The sequence below is a fragment of the Notamacropus eugenii genome, chromosome 5 (genome assembly GCF_028372415.1).
Source record: "Notamacropus eugenii isolate mMacEug1 chromosome 5, mMacEug1.pri_v2, whole genome shotgun sequence".
NCBI lineage: Eukaryota > Metazoa > Chordata > Mammalia > Diprotodontia > Macropodidae > Notamacropus > Notamacropus eugenii.
The window spans coordinates 427,143,752-427,158,957 of NC_092876.1; the positions used below are offsets into that span (position 1 = coordinate 427,143,752).

The window sequence follows — 15,206 nt, forward strand, 5'->3', positions numbered from 1 at the left end:
TTTCCATCACTTTGTTAAGGGAATCAAAGCAACGAGTCAACCCTTGATGTGTTAGCATGTGTTAATAGCATTAGCTGATGTCTGAGGTGTAAATGCTTGTTCTGAAAATTCAACAAATAGTTTTCAGGAACAGGTTAAAGCTGGTTCTAGCGCACCCCTGGTTTTAAGGTTTACAAAATCCTTGATTTTTATTATCTTGCTTGATCTTTACAGTGGCCTATAAGATTGATGGTACAACTGTTATCATCCCCATTTCATAGTTGAAGAAACTGAGGCTGAGAGAAGTTAATTGTCTTGCCCACGGCCACAAAGCTACTGATTCCCAAGTCCAGCACTCTGTCCACTGCTTGCTGCCTCAAAGTTGAGCTTCAACCCCATCCAGAGTGAAATATCACAAATTTCTGTCTGAATTAATACATTTTTACTGTGTTATATACAATATTTATTACTTTGGTTTTTATTGTTATAAGAACCCACGCCGTAGTCCCACTTTAGTAGTGAGGCTTCTCTGTGGTCCTCTCCTCGATTCTGTTCTGTGATACGTATTTTAATAGGTTCTAGTATAAATCACCATGACTGGAGAAGAATAAATGGAGGGATGATCTGTGTGAAGTTAAAAAGCGCATGAGTAACGATGAAATAGCAAAAGAAATGTACTCTTATAAAGGCGGTTTTTTTACCTGGATCCTTGGATCTCAGTAGAGAACCAGGTAGAGAATGTTGTTAGTAAAAAGAGGAGGCTTTTCTTTTTTCATGTTGGAGAGAGCTAAGCAAAAAATAAAAAAGAGCAGCAAGAGCAGGAGAGACTGAGTTTTCCTTTCTAGAGAACAAAATAATCTATTACTTCCCTACTTGGTGTAGGTACTTATTTATTTTTTAAGATTGGTATTTAAAATAAGATAACTTAATCAATCATAGTTGTGATAATAATGATCATCACATCTAGTGTCTAATTAGTGCTCAAAGATTTGCAAAACATTTTACAAACGTTTTCTCATTTGATGCTGTCTGGGTCGTGTCTTTATTATTCCCATTTTACAGAGGAGGAAACTGAGGCAGGCTGGGTAGGTTACTCTCCCAGGGTCACACAACTTTTCCCTCAGGTCTTCCTAACTCCAGGCCCAGCACTCTGTCCACTATTTTGTGGGAGCATCATTAAGGCTAAATGTGTTTGAGATGTGTTTGTCTTGCTAGAATTTAGTTTCCTTTTTTTTTTACTTGATGTTTTTCTTTGTGACAGATTTTGCGTGACACTGGAGTATTTGAGTATACGTGGAAGGAACTAGAGGTGTGGTTGGAACAGTTAGATAACACAGCAGAAGAGGGAAAAGAAGCAGTGATCCAATTTTTGGAATGTGTAAGGCCTTATTTCATATCCCTAAATGTAAAAGGAGATTGATCAAAGGTATTTTTTTCCTCTTAACAATTTGAACTTTAATTTTTTAAAGTAGTTTTTAAATGAAGACTGAATTTTGATTTAAAAGATTTCTGCAGAGCTGTGAGCTCTCCCACCCAGCGTGCACTCGCCCTCCCCTGCCTCCAGGTGCGGCACCACCTCGTCTCTCTTAAGGGTTTAAACTTGCCACTTCAAAATTCACCATGGATGATGATATCTCGTTGTTGACAATGTCTCTGGCAAGTGCAAAACTGGCTTTGCAAGAGACGATGCCCCTCGGGCCATCTTCCCCTCCATTGTTGGGCGCCCCAGACATCAGGATGTGATGGTGGGTATGGGCCAGAAAGATAGCTACGTGGGGGATGAGGCTCAGAGCAAGAGAGGTATTCTGACCCTGAAGTACCCCATCGAACATGGTATTGTCACCAACTAGGATGACATGGAGAAGATCTGGCATCATACTTTCTACAATGAGCTCCATGTGGCCCCTGAAGAGCACCCTGTGCTGCTCACAGAAGCCCCCCTGAACCCCAAAGCCAACAGAGAGAAGATGACTCAGATTATGTGTGAAACCTTCAACACCCCAGCCATGTATGTTGCCATCCAGGCGGTTCTGTCCCTGTATGCCTCTGGTCGTACCACTGGTATTGTGATGGACTCCGGTGATGGTGTGACCCACACTGTGCCCATCTATGAAGGTTATGCCCTTCCCCATGCCATCCTCCGTCTGGATCTGGCTGGCCATGATCTGACGGACTACCTCATGAAGATCCTATCTGAGAGAGGGTACAGTTGCACTACCACAGCTGAGAGGGAAATTGTGCGTGACATCAAGAAGAAGCTGTGTTATGTCACCCTAGACTTTGAGCAGGAGATGGCTACTGCTGCATCTAGCTCCTCTCTGGAAAAGAGCTATGAGCTTCTTGATGGTCAGGTTATCACCATTGGCAACGAAAGGTTCTGGTGCCCAGAAGCTCTTTTCCAGCCATCTTTCTTAGGTATGGAATCCTGTGGAATCTACGAAACTACTTTCAACTCAATCATGAAGTGTGATGTTGACATCCATAAGGATTTGTATGCCAATACCGTATTGTCTGGTGGTACCACCACGTACCCAGGCATTGCTGACAGGATGCAGAAGGAGATTACAGCCCTAGCTCCTGGCACAATGAAAATCAAGATCATTGCCCCACCTGAGCGCAAATACTCTGTCTGGATTGGAGGCTCCATCCTGGTGTCTCTTTCCACCTTCCAGCAGATGTGGGTCAGCAAACAGAAGTATGATGAATCTGGGCCCTCCATTGTCCACCACAAATGCTTCTAAATGGACTGTGTGGTTTTTTTTGATTTTTTTTTTTTTGTCAAAAGGGTCTGACATGATAATTGCCCAAAAAAAGAGATGAGATTGGCATGGCTTTATTTGTTTTTTGTTTTGTTTTGTTTTTTTGGCGCTTGACTCAGGATTTAAAAACTGGAACGGCAAAAGTGATGAACAGTCTAAGTATGTTGGAGGCAAACATCCCCAAAGTTCTACTGCGTCTTCAGGACTCTTGATTGTACATTTATGTTTTTTTTTTAATAGTCATTCCAAATATTGTATAATGCACTGTTACAGAGAAATTAGCTCTGTAAATGAGCTAAGTAACAAATCCGGATGGGGAGGGGGGGACGGGGGAAGGTACTGCTTTACATGAAAATTAATGTAATCGTTTAAAAAAACTTTTTGTATCTTCTGCCTTGATACTTGTTCCTTTTTTTTAAAAATTGTCAGCCATATTGATGGCCCCCTAAATTCCCTCCCTGCCCCCAACATAGATGTGAATGAAGACTTCACAGTCTCCCTGCGAGTTTTATGAGATTGGTGCCAGTACTTGGGGGAGGGGAGGAGCTTTACCTGTACACTGACTTAAGACCAGTTCAAATAAAAGTGCACACGTTAAAGAAAAAAAAAATAAAAATAAAAGATTTCTGCAATGTAACAAAAAGTTTAGATTCTCTTCATGGTGCTACTGGATTCTTCCATTGTCATGAAGGCATTGTTAAAACTTGCTGAAAACCCCCTAGAGGAGTTGGCAGAATGGCTTAAAAGATCAGTGGTGTAACAAATGGAAAACAGTATTAGCCTGTCTGGGTTAGTGACTTCTAGACACCTCTTGGTCGATCTGAAAGCCCTGTTCATTCAATGAGTTAATAGTATTATATCCCTTAAAATGGAATAGGGCTTGTGTAGTAATATCTACAGATATTAAAGAAAAAACCAACAACAAAGGGAAAAATACTGTTAATAGAGTTGTTTCTCTTGGTAGGATGAGAAGATCTTTAGAAATTTATTCTTGCTTTTGAACATTAACATTTTTTGTATTTGCCCACGTAGCCAGTGATAATGTCTTGTTTTTTGTCTTTGGTGTGCAGGTTTTGTTGCAGTTGGTAACAAATCCCTATTTGTACACAGACAAAGCAGCTGACTTTGTTCAGGAAGCCAGTACACTGCAAGCCACTATGATGAAGCAAGATGCTGATAATGTTAGCATACCTATATCCCACATTGATGGTATGTACTCATGTGTCACCATTGTCCTCTGGCTTTAACCCAAGATTTTAAAGATCACATTACAGAAGGCTGTTGTAGAGCAAAAAAAGAGAAATGTAGTGCTTCGTGGCAATTTCATTAAAGGTAAATGTTAACTGTAGTAAACATGAGACATAGAGTTGGTGTAACGCAAAGTACACCAATTTGTGATTGGGTTTGAATCTCAGCTCTTTGGCTTAAACCTGTATGATGTTAGGCAAGGTGCGTAACTTCTCTGGACTCCTGTTTCCTCATCTCTGAGATTATGGGATTGTAGGATGTGATGATCGCTTCTAGCTCGTAGTCTGTGGTCCTGTGTCATGTCTGCCAAAGTCATAACTTTTCCCATTATGGAGTCAGTCAATGGTAGGGATGACATACATGTTTCGTTTATTATTTTGCCATGAAATTTAATAGCAAATGCAAATGCCTTGTGTTATGTGGTAGAGAGACCAGCTTAGTCCCCTCAGTTTGTTGGAGGGGACATGTTGATATAGTGAAGGGAATGCCTAATAAAGATGCTCACTGCAGATTGGCAACACTCAGGAATTTAGAGTCTTAGGCAGTTACCTGGATCCTGAGAAGTTACATAAGTTACAGTGTGTCTGTCAGAAGCAGAATGTGAACCTAATTCTTCTTGTCCCCAAGATCAACACTCTATCCATTACTCCATATTTGTTTTTATTTTCTTCTCATTTTAATTCACAGCTTAAAATTATTAAGAGCTTTTTTTTTTCTTCTCCAGAGTCTTTTCTCTGAATTTCAGGCTGGAGAAAACTGGTATTATCTGTTTAACTAAATATCATATATTTTATTAGGCAAGGGTCTTTTTCTTTTTTCTAATTTATTTTTTCAGTTAACCAAAAGCAGTTTTTCTCTCCCTTCTGCTACTCTACCCATCTCCAACATTAGAAAAGAAAAACAAAACCTTTTTAACAAATACTTTTGGTCAGCAAAACAAATTCCTACATTGGCTACAGCAAAAAAAATGTCTTATTCCACCACTACTTGGTTAATGAGTAACATTGTTTCATTGCTTGTCCTGTAGAATCACAGTCAGTCATTGTTTTGATCAAAATTCTTACCATTTTCAAAGTGATTTGTTTTTAACATGGTTGTTATTGTCCAAGCTATTCTGGTTCTGCTCAGCTCACTCTTAATGAGTTCATACAAGTCTTCCCAGGTTTCTCTGAAACAGTTCTCTTTACCATTTCGTATAGCTCAGTATAGTAGTTGCTCATTGTATTGATATACCATAATGTATTCATCCATTCTCCACTTAATGGGACTCCTTAGTTTGTAGTTCTTTTATATTAGGGAAAGAACCACCGTAAACATTTTTGTCCATAGGGCTTATTTTTCTCTTGCTTTGATCTCTTTAGGAAATAGGCCTAGTAGTGTTATCCCTGGGTCAGAAGATGTGCACAGTTCAGTGACTTCTTTGACACAGTACCATATGGCTTTCCAGAATGGCCAACCAGCTTGTAACCCCACCAGCAGTGTTTTAATGTGTCTGTTTTCCCCTAACTCCTTTAGTACTTGTCATTTTCCTTTTCTGTCAGCTTTGCCAGTTTGATGGGTATGAGTTGGAACCTCAGAGTTGCTTTAATTTGGAAAAGTGTCCTGAGATCTTAAAGTCAGAGTTCTTATTTATAATGGGTAAAGTATTCTGTCGAGCTTTTCATCTTTCCTGTTCCCAAACGGTCACTGTTTTCATTCTCTGGCTTGTACTTCCTCATGGAACCATTTGGATTTCAGTGCTGTAGCTTTATTTAAATTTGACACTGTCTTGTTTCCTTGTCTTGTAGATATCCTGGATATGGTGGATGTCCTCATGGAGGACAGCGAAGGCTTAGATGGAGAGATTGGGTTCTCCTTAAGTGAAGATGTGGTCCTGCTGACATTTCCGTTCAGTGCCATAGTCCCCGCAGCTCTGGACAGCAGGAATAGGTCACTTCTTGGGGCCGGACATGATCCAGGTGCTGCTTTATGCTCTGCATGTTAGCTGCCTAACGGTGGCTATGTCTTTGTGGGATAGTAGTTTGATAGGGAAGCCCATTGCACAGATGTTAAGTTGAGTTCTGGAAATACGTACTGGAAGCTCAAAGAGCAAGAGTTCTGACTCTCCTAAGCTCATATTACCTACAGTTTGTAAATTTCCATAATCACATAACATATACAAGATGAATACATGTGACTTCTGCTTCACTTCATGTGTCCATGTGACTCAGGTGTAACACCTAAACTTTAGGAAAAGAGGCAGTGATCATCAGGGGCTGGATTCTACCTTGAGTAAGTCACCTCCTTTTTTGATTAAGTTATCTTAGGCTGATTGATGATAGCCAGCATTTTTTTAAAAAAAACTTTTAGATTAGCAAAGCACTTGCTTATGTTATCCCATATGAACCTCATAGTGACCCTGTAAGGTAGTTGTCATTATCACCCAATTTTCAGAGAAGAGGAAACTATGTCATGAGAAGGGTTGTTAGTTAAGTGATTTGTCCCAGGTTTCACAGCTGATGTATGTGGCAGGATTCAAACTGTTATTTTCCTGAATGCAGCATTCCAGTTTTCTAGCTACATGTAGTAGATAGTTTATTTCAGCAAGTCACACCATCTTGTTAATAGTGGTTTGATCATAGGTAATTTGAACAAATCATTTTAAAAGAGCATTGATGAATGATTGACGGAGGGGAACTTTTTAGGGGTGTGCTGCATAACTGCATTTGAACTATGTTGAACATGCTCTGTTATAGCATGAAGAGTGTATATGTATGTGATGAAGATTGAGTTGATTCGTTACAGTTTCTATTGGACAGATATCCTAAACGTGTAATTGCCTTTGTAGGAGAAAGCATAGTGGCATACCTGATAGCAGTTCTGACAGACCTCCTACATACTCAGAGAGATCCTTTGGCTCTTTGTCTAATGCTTCAGTCTTATGACAATTTGCAACTTTCAAGTGCATCTTTGCGTGCTCGGCTTCACCAGTTCAACAAATACTACAGCCTGTGGATACCTGAGCAAGCCAGAGAAACTTTGGTGAGACTCACCTGAAATTATTTTGGTTTTTTTGCCCAAAAAAAAAAAATGTGGTTAGTAGTGAAATTTATTTTCTCTCTTAAAATGTATGCAGATACTAATTTTTTACAGACTGTACATGGTTACTATATTATATACCACTTGATAGGGAACCAAATAGTATGCCCATTTTGTAGATGATGAAAACAAGGCATAGATACATCAGTGATGTAACACAATGAAATTCACCGTTACTCCCTAATAATAATAGTGACTTTATCACCACTACAACTTAGAGCAGGATTTCTTTTTTCTTTTTTTTAAAATATATTTATTTGTTTTTAGTTTTCAACAATCACTTCCATAAGTTTTAAATTTTCTTCCCCTTCCTCCCCAAGATGGTATGCTAATTTTATGGGCTCTACACATACATTCTTATTAAACACATTTTCACATTAGTCATGTTGCATAGAAGGATTAAAATGAATGGGAGAAAGCATGAATAAAACTAAACAAAACCAAACATAACAGAAGGGAAAGTAGTCTGCTTAATTCTGTGTTCTGACTCCATAGTTCTTTCTCTGAATGTGGATGGCATTGTGCATCATGAGTCCTTTGGAAATGTTATAAGTCCTTGCCTTGCTGTGGAGGACTAAGTCTATCAAAAACAACCCTCACACACTGTGGCTGTTACTGTGTATAAAGTTCTTCTGGTTCTGCTCAGTTCACTCAGCATCAGTTCACATAAGTCTATCCAGGTATTTCTGAAGTCTGCCTAATCATCATTTCTTATAGCACAACAGTATTCCATTACATTCATATACCACAACTTGCTCAGCCATTCCCCAATTGATGGGCATTCCTTCAATTTCCAGTTCTTGGCCACCACAAAAAGAGCTGCTATAAATATTTTTGTACAGGTTGGTCCTTTCCCATTTTTATGAGCTCTTTGGGATACAACCCTAGAAATGGTATTGCTGGGTCAAAGGGTATGCACATTTTTATAACCCTTTAGGCATAGTTCCAAAAAGCTCTCCAGAATGCTTGAATCAGCTTACAGTAGAATATGGTTTCTTAACCTTAGGGCCAGAGACTCCCAAGGAGTCCATGAACTTGGATGGGTAAAAAAAAAAAATTGTATTTTTATTTTGACTAACCTCTAACTGAAATTTAATGTTACTTTCAGTAATTTAAAAACATTCTCAAAAGGGATCCATAATTACCAGATTGCCAAAGGCATCAGGTTAAGAACACCTTGTTTAGAGGGATAGGACTTAAAAGAAAACTTTTTTTTTTTAACATACATATGTTTAGATTAAACTTCTTACAGGAGCCTAATACATCATTGGTTTATCTGAGTTTAATAGTTCAACACAGCTGCCGAAAGACAAACAGCAGAGTCCCACTGAAATTGAGGAACTGAAAAGAAAGAATGGATTCTTTTCTGTAGTTAAGGATTAAGTCCTCTTTGTAACATAATACTGTAACATCAACTCAGATCATGGATCTTTCAGAACATTTGCTCTACTTCACGTTCAGTTTTTAGATAGACATGTTTACTTTTTATTAAAATTTTTAACATGTTCAAAAAAATCCATGCATTCAGGGCATTGATGTGAGCCACTTTGTAGATTCATTATGATTAAATTACTTGGTAAAAGCAAGCCGCTAAATAAGTGGAGGTATCACACGTTGTCAAGGGCATTCTGTAAATACTTCTGTTGGGTTTCCACTTTTATGTTCTTTCTTTTCATGAGTCAGGAAGTCACCTCTAGAGTATCCTTATAGGATAGTTTTAGAAAGCCTGGGGAGGTAGAAGTGGAAATTTATTAGTTACATTGGAAAGAAGAAGTTCGTTAGATTTAACAACTTCAGAATCCATCTTTATTTCGTTTTTTCTCTTGTGCTGCATATTAAAGTTAAGGATTACTGATTTCTTTTAATTATTATTAGTTAATATAATTAATATTAGTTATAAATTCTGTTACCACTATTCCTAATTGGAGTGTTTTAACTGTTCCTGGTACAATATATAATTAAATCTGTAAGTACTATATGTTATCACGTCAATTTTAGCTTATTCATTATAATAAAATACTATATAGTAATATGAAAGCTTGATGTGTTAATACATTATCACAGCTATACTATAAAAAAATTGTATATTCACATCAATCAGTTTAAGAGTTTGGGATTTGGTGTCTTTGTTTCCCTTTTAATTTTTTCTTTATGCTTTTGCTATTTTTCCAAAGGAGTTTCAATCTACTCGACCCACTAAGGCATCACTTGTGGTTGGCTCTGCCTTTTCCACCTTATTAACAGGTACCTATGAGAAGGGGAGCACATTCCTCTTAGAAGAAAATATCCAGGAGAAGCTGAGAAAAAAGATTGCTCAGCTCCCAGTGCAGCAGATACTGGTCTCCGTGAAGCAGGTGATGCTGTATCTTAGAACCACTGTGGAGAACTTTGCCAAGGTGAAGCTGCTTTTCTTTACACACTTCTTTTCCTCTGACTTTTTGGGGAATCAAGTTTTGGGTAAACTAAAATTAGACTATTCTATGTAGACTTTGAAAAAAGTTTTTTTTCCAAGGATGTGTTCAGGTGATTCATATAATCACAAAATTTTAGAGCTGTAATGGAGTTTAAGGATCATCTAATCTAACTTCCTGATTTTACAAAGGGAGATTATATATTATTTATCTGTGAACATATATTTCCTCCCCCTCCACACTGCCCAATAATATATAAGCTTCTTGAGAAGAAGGATTCTCACTTCTTTATTTTGTGGCCCCAGTACCTAAGTGAGGCACATAGTAATTGCCTAATAAATACTGCTTGATTGAAACCAGGTCTTTTAACTTCTAGACTGATATTTTACTACTGTACCAGATGCCCATCCTGCCTATTGATATCAGTCAACAAATATTAAGTCCTGTTGTGTTATGCTGAATACTACATAATAAACAGCAGGCCAAAGCCAGGTACTGGAGGAGGGAGGGTGGTGGTGGCTTTTGAGGACTAGGCCTAACTTCCTTAGCATTGCTAGGTGGCTCCCCAGGTGCAGGAGACCCAGATTCAGAAGCCAAGTTTTTGCCAGGCATGATATGCTAATGTTGAAACTGTCAGTACCAGATAATTCCCAGAGTCCTGATTTATTGGTTACCAAATGTTTCTTTAGAATTTGTACCCATTGACTGTCATCTACTAGATGTTTGAAATTGGGCTGAGGTCATAAAATTGACATTTAGAAAGAACAAATTCAACTAGGGGCATTCTGTATCTTTTCAGTGGCTGTTCCATGTCTGGAATATTCTCCCTCCCTTTCTTCTTCTCCAGGCTTCCCAGCTTTCCATTAAGACTCAGCTCACATTCCGTATGTGGAGTGAGGTCTTTCCCCGTCTTCCCCTTCACTCCCCAGTACCCAGTACCTTCCCGTCTGAAATTGCCTTCCAGTTACACTGCTTGTGTCTTGTGTGTATAATTTGTATCCCTGGTACTTAGTGCCTAATAAGCTTTTAATAATGCTTATTGCTTCTTTCTCTCTTACAAGCTTTCCTGATCTGTTCTCTCAGCAGATCTCAGAAGGAAAAACAAAGTTGAACCCAGTTTCTCAGGCCAGGAAAACAAATCAAGTTCTTAATTGTGGATCACTAGCAGAGCCTGTCCCTTGTCTTTCCATGTCTTTTTACCTTGTCATGTATATGGTTACTTAGTTTGGGTTTTAGCTTATGCCTCTTCTCTCCTTTTAGGCAAAAAAAGTTTTTGTACTTAGTATTAGATGTTAAAAAGGATTTTAGACCTCTTGCTTGTCATCTTCCACGGTATCTAAAAAGCATTTGCCTGTTTTTTATTCCACAGCTTGGTAAAAGTTCAGGTCCTGCACTGCTTCAGCTCTTCATGAATTTGCTCAGCCACCTGTTGAGCCATTGTTTTCAGTTGGATGCATGTAACCAACAGAAATGTGAAGCTGCTCGGGCTGAATCTGCTATGTTTTTGGATGAGGAGTCCTTGGCCACACTGGAATTAGCCAGTGATAAGGTAGATTTTAAAATCTTCAGATTTTACCACATGAAAGCATTTTTCTCTTATGACAGCAGAAACAAGCATCTTTGGAAAATTAACTAGGAAATCTTTTTTTTTTTCTAATTGTAACAGCCTGAGTTAAAGAAAGGACATGTAATTGGAGAAGCCTTTGCACTGTAAATATTTCTAGAACTGATGCTCTGCGAACACAAATAGAGCTGTCTTCCCTTTGATATTCATGTGGAACAGGGTGTTTAATTGGTCCTACACGGACTCAAGATTTATGATTTGATTGGGTTTAACAAGCAAGGCCATTTGGATCTCATTTCACAATTTAATAAGGGCCTTCTGCAGATCACTTAATTGACACTGTGGAAGTATTTGTTACAATAACATTTGCTACCTACATATAATGTGTAGAAAAATTCTAATCTATAATCATTCTTTTGTTTCTAACTAGAAATTTTTTTAGGTATTTAAATTTTTCTCTTTCCTTGGAAATAAGGAAAGAAAGAAAGCTGCTTCTCTCTGTGAAGCTCAGTGTTACTCCCTTTGACAGGAATATCTTTTAGCAAGGCTGCTTAAACAGTAGCACCACATTTTTTGTTTCTGACTTAGTAGTGTCTACTCAGCCATACACATGACGTAGATTTGAAAATCATCATTATAGAGATGACAATTAAATTCATGGCAGCTAATGGTATCACTAAGTAAAGTAGTATAGAGGGAGAAGAAAAGAGGACATTCAAACAAAAGCCTGTGGCAAATCTACAGTTAGAGGGTGTGATCTGGAGGAAGATCCAGCAAAGGAAACTGACATGGAGCCATCAGATGGGTAGGAAGAACAGAGAAGGCCAGTGTAGCTGGACTGTCCACTTCCTGTAGGGAAGCTGGAAAGGTAGGCTGAGGCCAGGCTGAGGAAAGCTATCTTAGAGACAATGTGGAGTTAGTGAAATAACTGGAACTTACTGAGCTACATTGGTCAGATCTACGCTTAAGGACAGTAGCTCTGGGTGCCATGGGGAGGATAGAACAGAGGGGAGCTGAGGCAGGGAGTCCAGGTTGGATGCTGTTGCAGTGGTCTAATCGAGAGATATTGGAGTCTGAACTAAGTTGGTGGCTGTGTAAGTGGTAAAGGAGAAGGAGGAGGTCAGTGTCAGAGAGGTAGACAAACATCAGGACACACATTGGGAATTGATTGGGGTGAGGAATTGAGGACAGCACAAACCTGGAAGACTGAAAGAATTGTCCATGCTCTTGACAGAAACTGAGAAATTTGGAAAAGGGGTGGGATCGTGGGGGAAAGAGAATGGGTCCTGTTTTGGACATGTTGAGATTGCTACACCTATGGTACATCCCGTGTGAAATGTCCAGTACTCAGCTGGTTTTATAGAACTGGAGCTCACGAGGTAGCCTCAGCTCATCAAGTGAAGTGTAGAGAGAGGAGGGTTTCCTCTCCTGCTTGGATTCTAGACTAATATCAGAGATGTTTAATGTAGTCTCTACCCCAGTCTGCAGTGTTTCCTTCCCTATCCTAGCCTTTTTTGTTTTAATTTGTACAAAAATTTTTCCATTTCATATCATCAAAATTACTATTTTATCTATTGCAATTTCCTCTGTGACAAATTTTTAAACCCAGACTGACTTTCTGCTGACATAGCTGACTTGAGACTGCATGCTATCAATTAACTGAGTTCAGTAAACACAAATTTATTTCTGTATTAATTGTCCTGAGCTAGTATAGGTAAAAGAATAGATGTGCTGAAAGTAAAATAGAAATTAAAATTATTTTATTTTATCCATTGTTTTGGATGAGATGTTTCACAGCTCCATTGCAATCATTGAGAATGACTGTAGTGGGGCTAGAGCTGGAGGTGACCCCACAGGCCATCTGGATTGACCTCTTCAATTTACAGATGAGGGACTGAAGCATTGTGAAAGCGACTAGACCAATAGTCCTCTCCAAAATTCCACTGTTTGTGGATCAAAAGCTTTGTATTCATTTAGCAGCATTTAGCACAAACATGTATTAAGTACACTAATGCTCTGTGCTGGGCAAATAAGTCCTGTCACTGTCCTCAGTTATTGCTTACAGTGTTGTTCAGGAGTAAAATGTCTTCATGGAAGAAAAGGATGAGTAGGGTTTCAGAAGGCAGAGCTGGCAAAGCGTTTGGGCTTCGTTCCCTATGATGTGAACAAAGATAAAAGAACTTGTGGAATGGAGCGTATACAATATATCAGGGGGAGTAGTGAATGAAGGCTACAAGAATGTCACAGCAGTCAACACAGCACACTTGAGGGCTGTTGCTGTGTGTGTGTGTGTGTGTGTGTGTGTGTGCATGTGCGTCTACATTTATTTAGGGTTGAATCTCACAGTATAAACCTTCTATTTACTCAAAACTAAAACTTATTCAAGAAACTAAGGCATTCACAATTCATAACAACATAACAGCTTATTACCAGGGTGGCCATGTGACTCTAAACAGACACAAAAGTATGTACATAACATAGCATACCTTATGCTTGTTTATACAATCAGGAGATCCAAGACCCAGGTCTTCCCTTAACATAGCACATCCCCAGGGGTAGCAAAGAACACAACACACTCCACCCCTAGGTCACAGTAGGTTACAGTCTCTTAATCCTTCAGATGTTTACAATTTAGCATGAGCCTGGGAAACTGAACTACAAGAAAAAAAAACAACAAATTCGACCTTACTTGCACTCACAAGGGGCTTATTGAGATTTGTTTTCAAGGACTTGGCTAAGAAAGTTGGACTTTATTTGGGAGACAGTAGGGACCATTGTAGGTTTTTGAACAGAACAAAGAAATGATAAGAACGATTTAATTAACTGATCAGATTTGTGTATGTTGTTATATGTGCTGTATTTCAGACCCTTGAAGATGTATTGATAGTGATCTTCAGACACCCCACCTTGGAGAGCTGGTACTTGGCCTTGGAGCAGCAGACTCTTCCCTCACATGCCCTCAATCCAGTCCTTGTAAAGCTCCTAGCAACTCACTTGAATGCTGGGGTGCTCTCACTGCTGAAAGTGAGTGCCCCAATTCTGCAAGACATGCATCGCCTGGACATCCTTTCCAAGTATTTGGAAGCCATTACTAAGAGTGTCTTGAAAGAACTACAGATCCTGAAGATAGGCCCTCCTACTGCATATGGGAAACCCTCAGCTCAACTGGAAGCTTTGTACCAACTACATCCTTACGTGGATAGAGCCCAACTTAGGGATGTTATACTTTCCCTCCTGGCCCTTCCCAAATCGACTCTGTTAGGTCAGGGATCTAAAAAATCTCCCCAAAAAGGAAAACATCTGAGCTTTCTAGGGGAGATCCTCAAACAACTAATCACTGGATGCTACCAGGAACAACCCCAGCAAGGAGAATTACTATTGTCCCTGGAATATGTGAAGGGAATGAGTGCCTTGTTGCCTGCACTAGGCATTGAAGAACTAGAGACTGTGTTCTTCCAGGCTTTAGAGAAAGACCCAGTTCTGGTCCACGTGGTTGAGTTAGATTTATTGACCTACTGTCTAACTCGCAAGACAGAAATTTCTCTTTCCATTGTAGCTTTGTTGATTCAGCAAAGTAGTACCCACCTGCTACACTTTGAGTTGTGGTGCTTGCAGGGCCTAGAGCCCTGCCTTCCAGAAAACATCAGCCTCTTTCTTCCACTCATCCATACCTATTTGCAGTCTTGTATGGAGGGAGACTTTACACGTCCATCCAAAGGTAAATCACATTCCAAGTTTGATTGGGAAATAATTTATGTTTAACATTTTTTAAATCCCAGATCTTTAAGCTACTAGATTTTAGCTGAGTATGGTCCTTATTCTAAACAAACTCTTTAAAGTAGGAGTTCTTAACCCTGGAATCCCTTGACTACCTGTGGATGGATTAGGTGGGGGATATCTGTGAACTGTGGTGGAAAAAGAATACATCTTTATTTTTACTATGTTCTAACTAAAATTTAGCATTTCCTTTTATTATTAATTAATTAATTTATTATTTAAAAGCATTATCCTGAGAAGGGGTCCATAGGCCTCACCAGACAGACAGCCAAAAGAGTTTATGACACAAAGTTTTTTAAAACTCCTACTTTAGAGACAGAACTCTTGTCTTTCTGTGGCACGATCCTATAACATGAAGTTAGAGGAGGCGCTTGTGACTTTTTGAGTTCT

General features: G+C 39.1%; 1 protein-coding gene and 1 pseudogene across 1 annotated transcript in view; both read left to right on the plus strand.

Moving 5' to 3' along the window:
• Window positions 1-15,206, plus strand: part of URB1 (URB1 ribosome biogenesis homolog) — a 100,153-nt gene that overhangs the window by 39,385 nt on the left and 45,562 nt on the right. Inside the window, exons 16-22 of the mRNA XM_072615084.1 lie at window positions 1,241-1,357; window positions 3,809-3,947; window positions 5,774-5,944; window positions 6,814-7,007; window positions 9,239-9,460; window positions 10,845-11,024; window positions 13,905-14,757. Of these exons, the coding sequence (XP_072471185.1) occupies window positions 1,241-1,357; window positions 3,809-3,947; window positions 5,774-5,944; window positions 6,814-7,007; window positions 9,239-9,460; window positions 10,845-11,024; window positions 13,905-14,757 (1,876 nt within the window). The remainder of the gene's footprint in view (window positions 1-1,240; window positions 1,358-3,808; window positions 3,948-5,773; window positions 5,945-6,813; window positions 7,008-9,238; window positions 9,461-10,844; window positions 11,025-13,904; window positions 14,758-15,206) is intronic.
• Window positions 1,600-2,794, plus strand: LOC140507120 (actin, cytoplasmic 1-like; annotated as a pseudogene).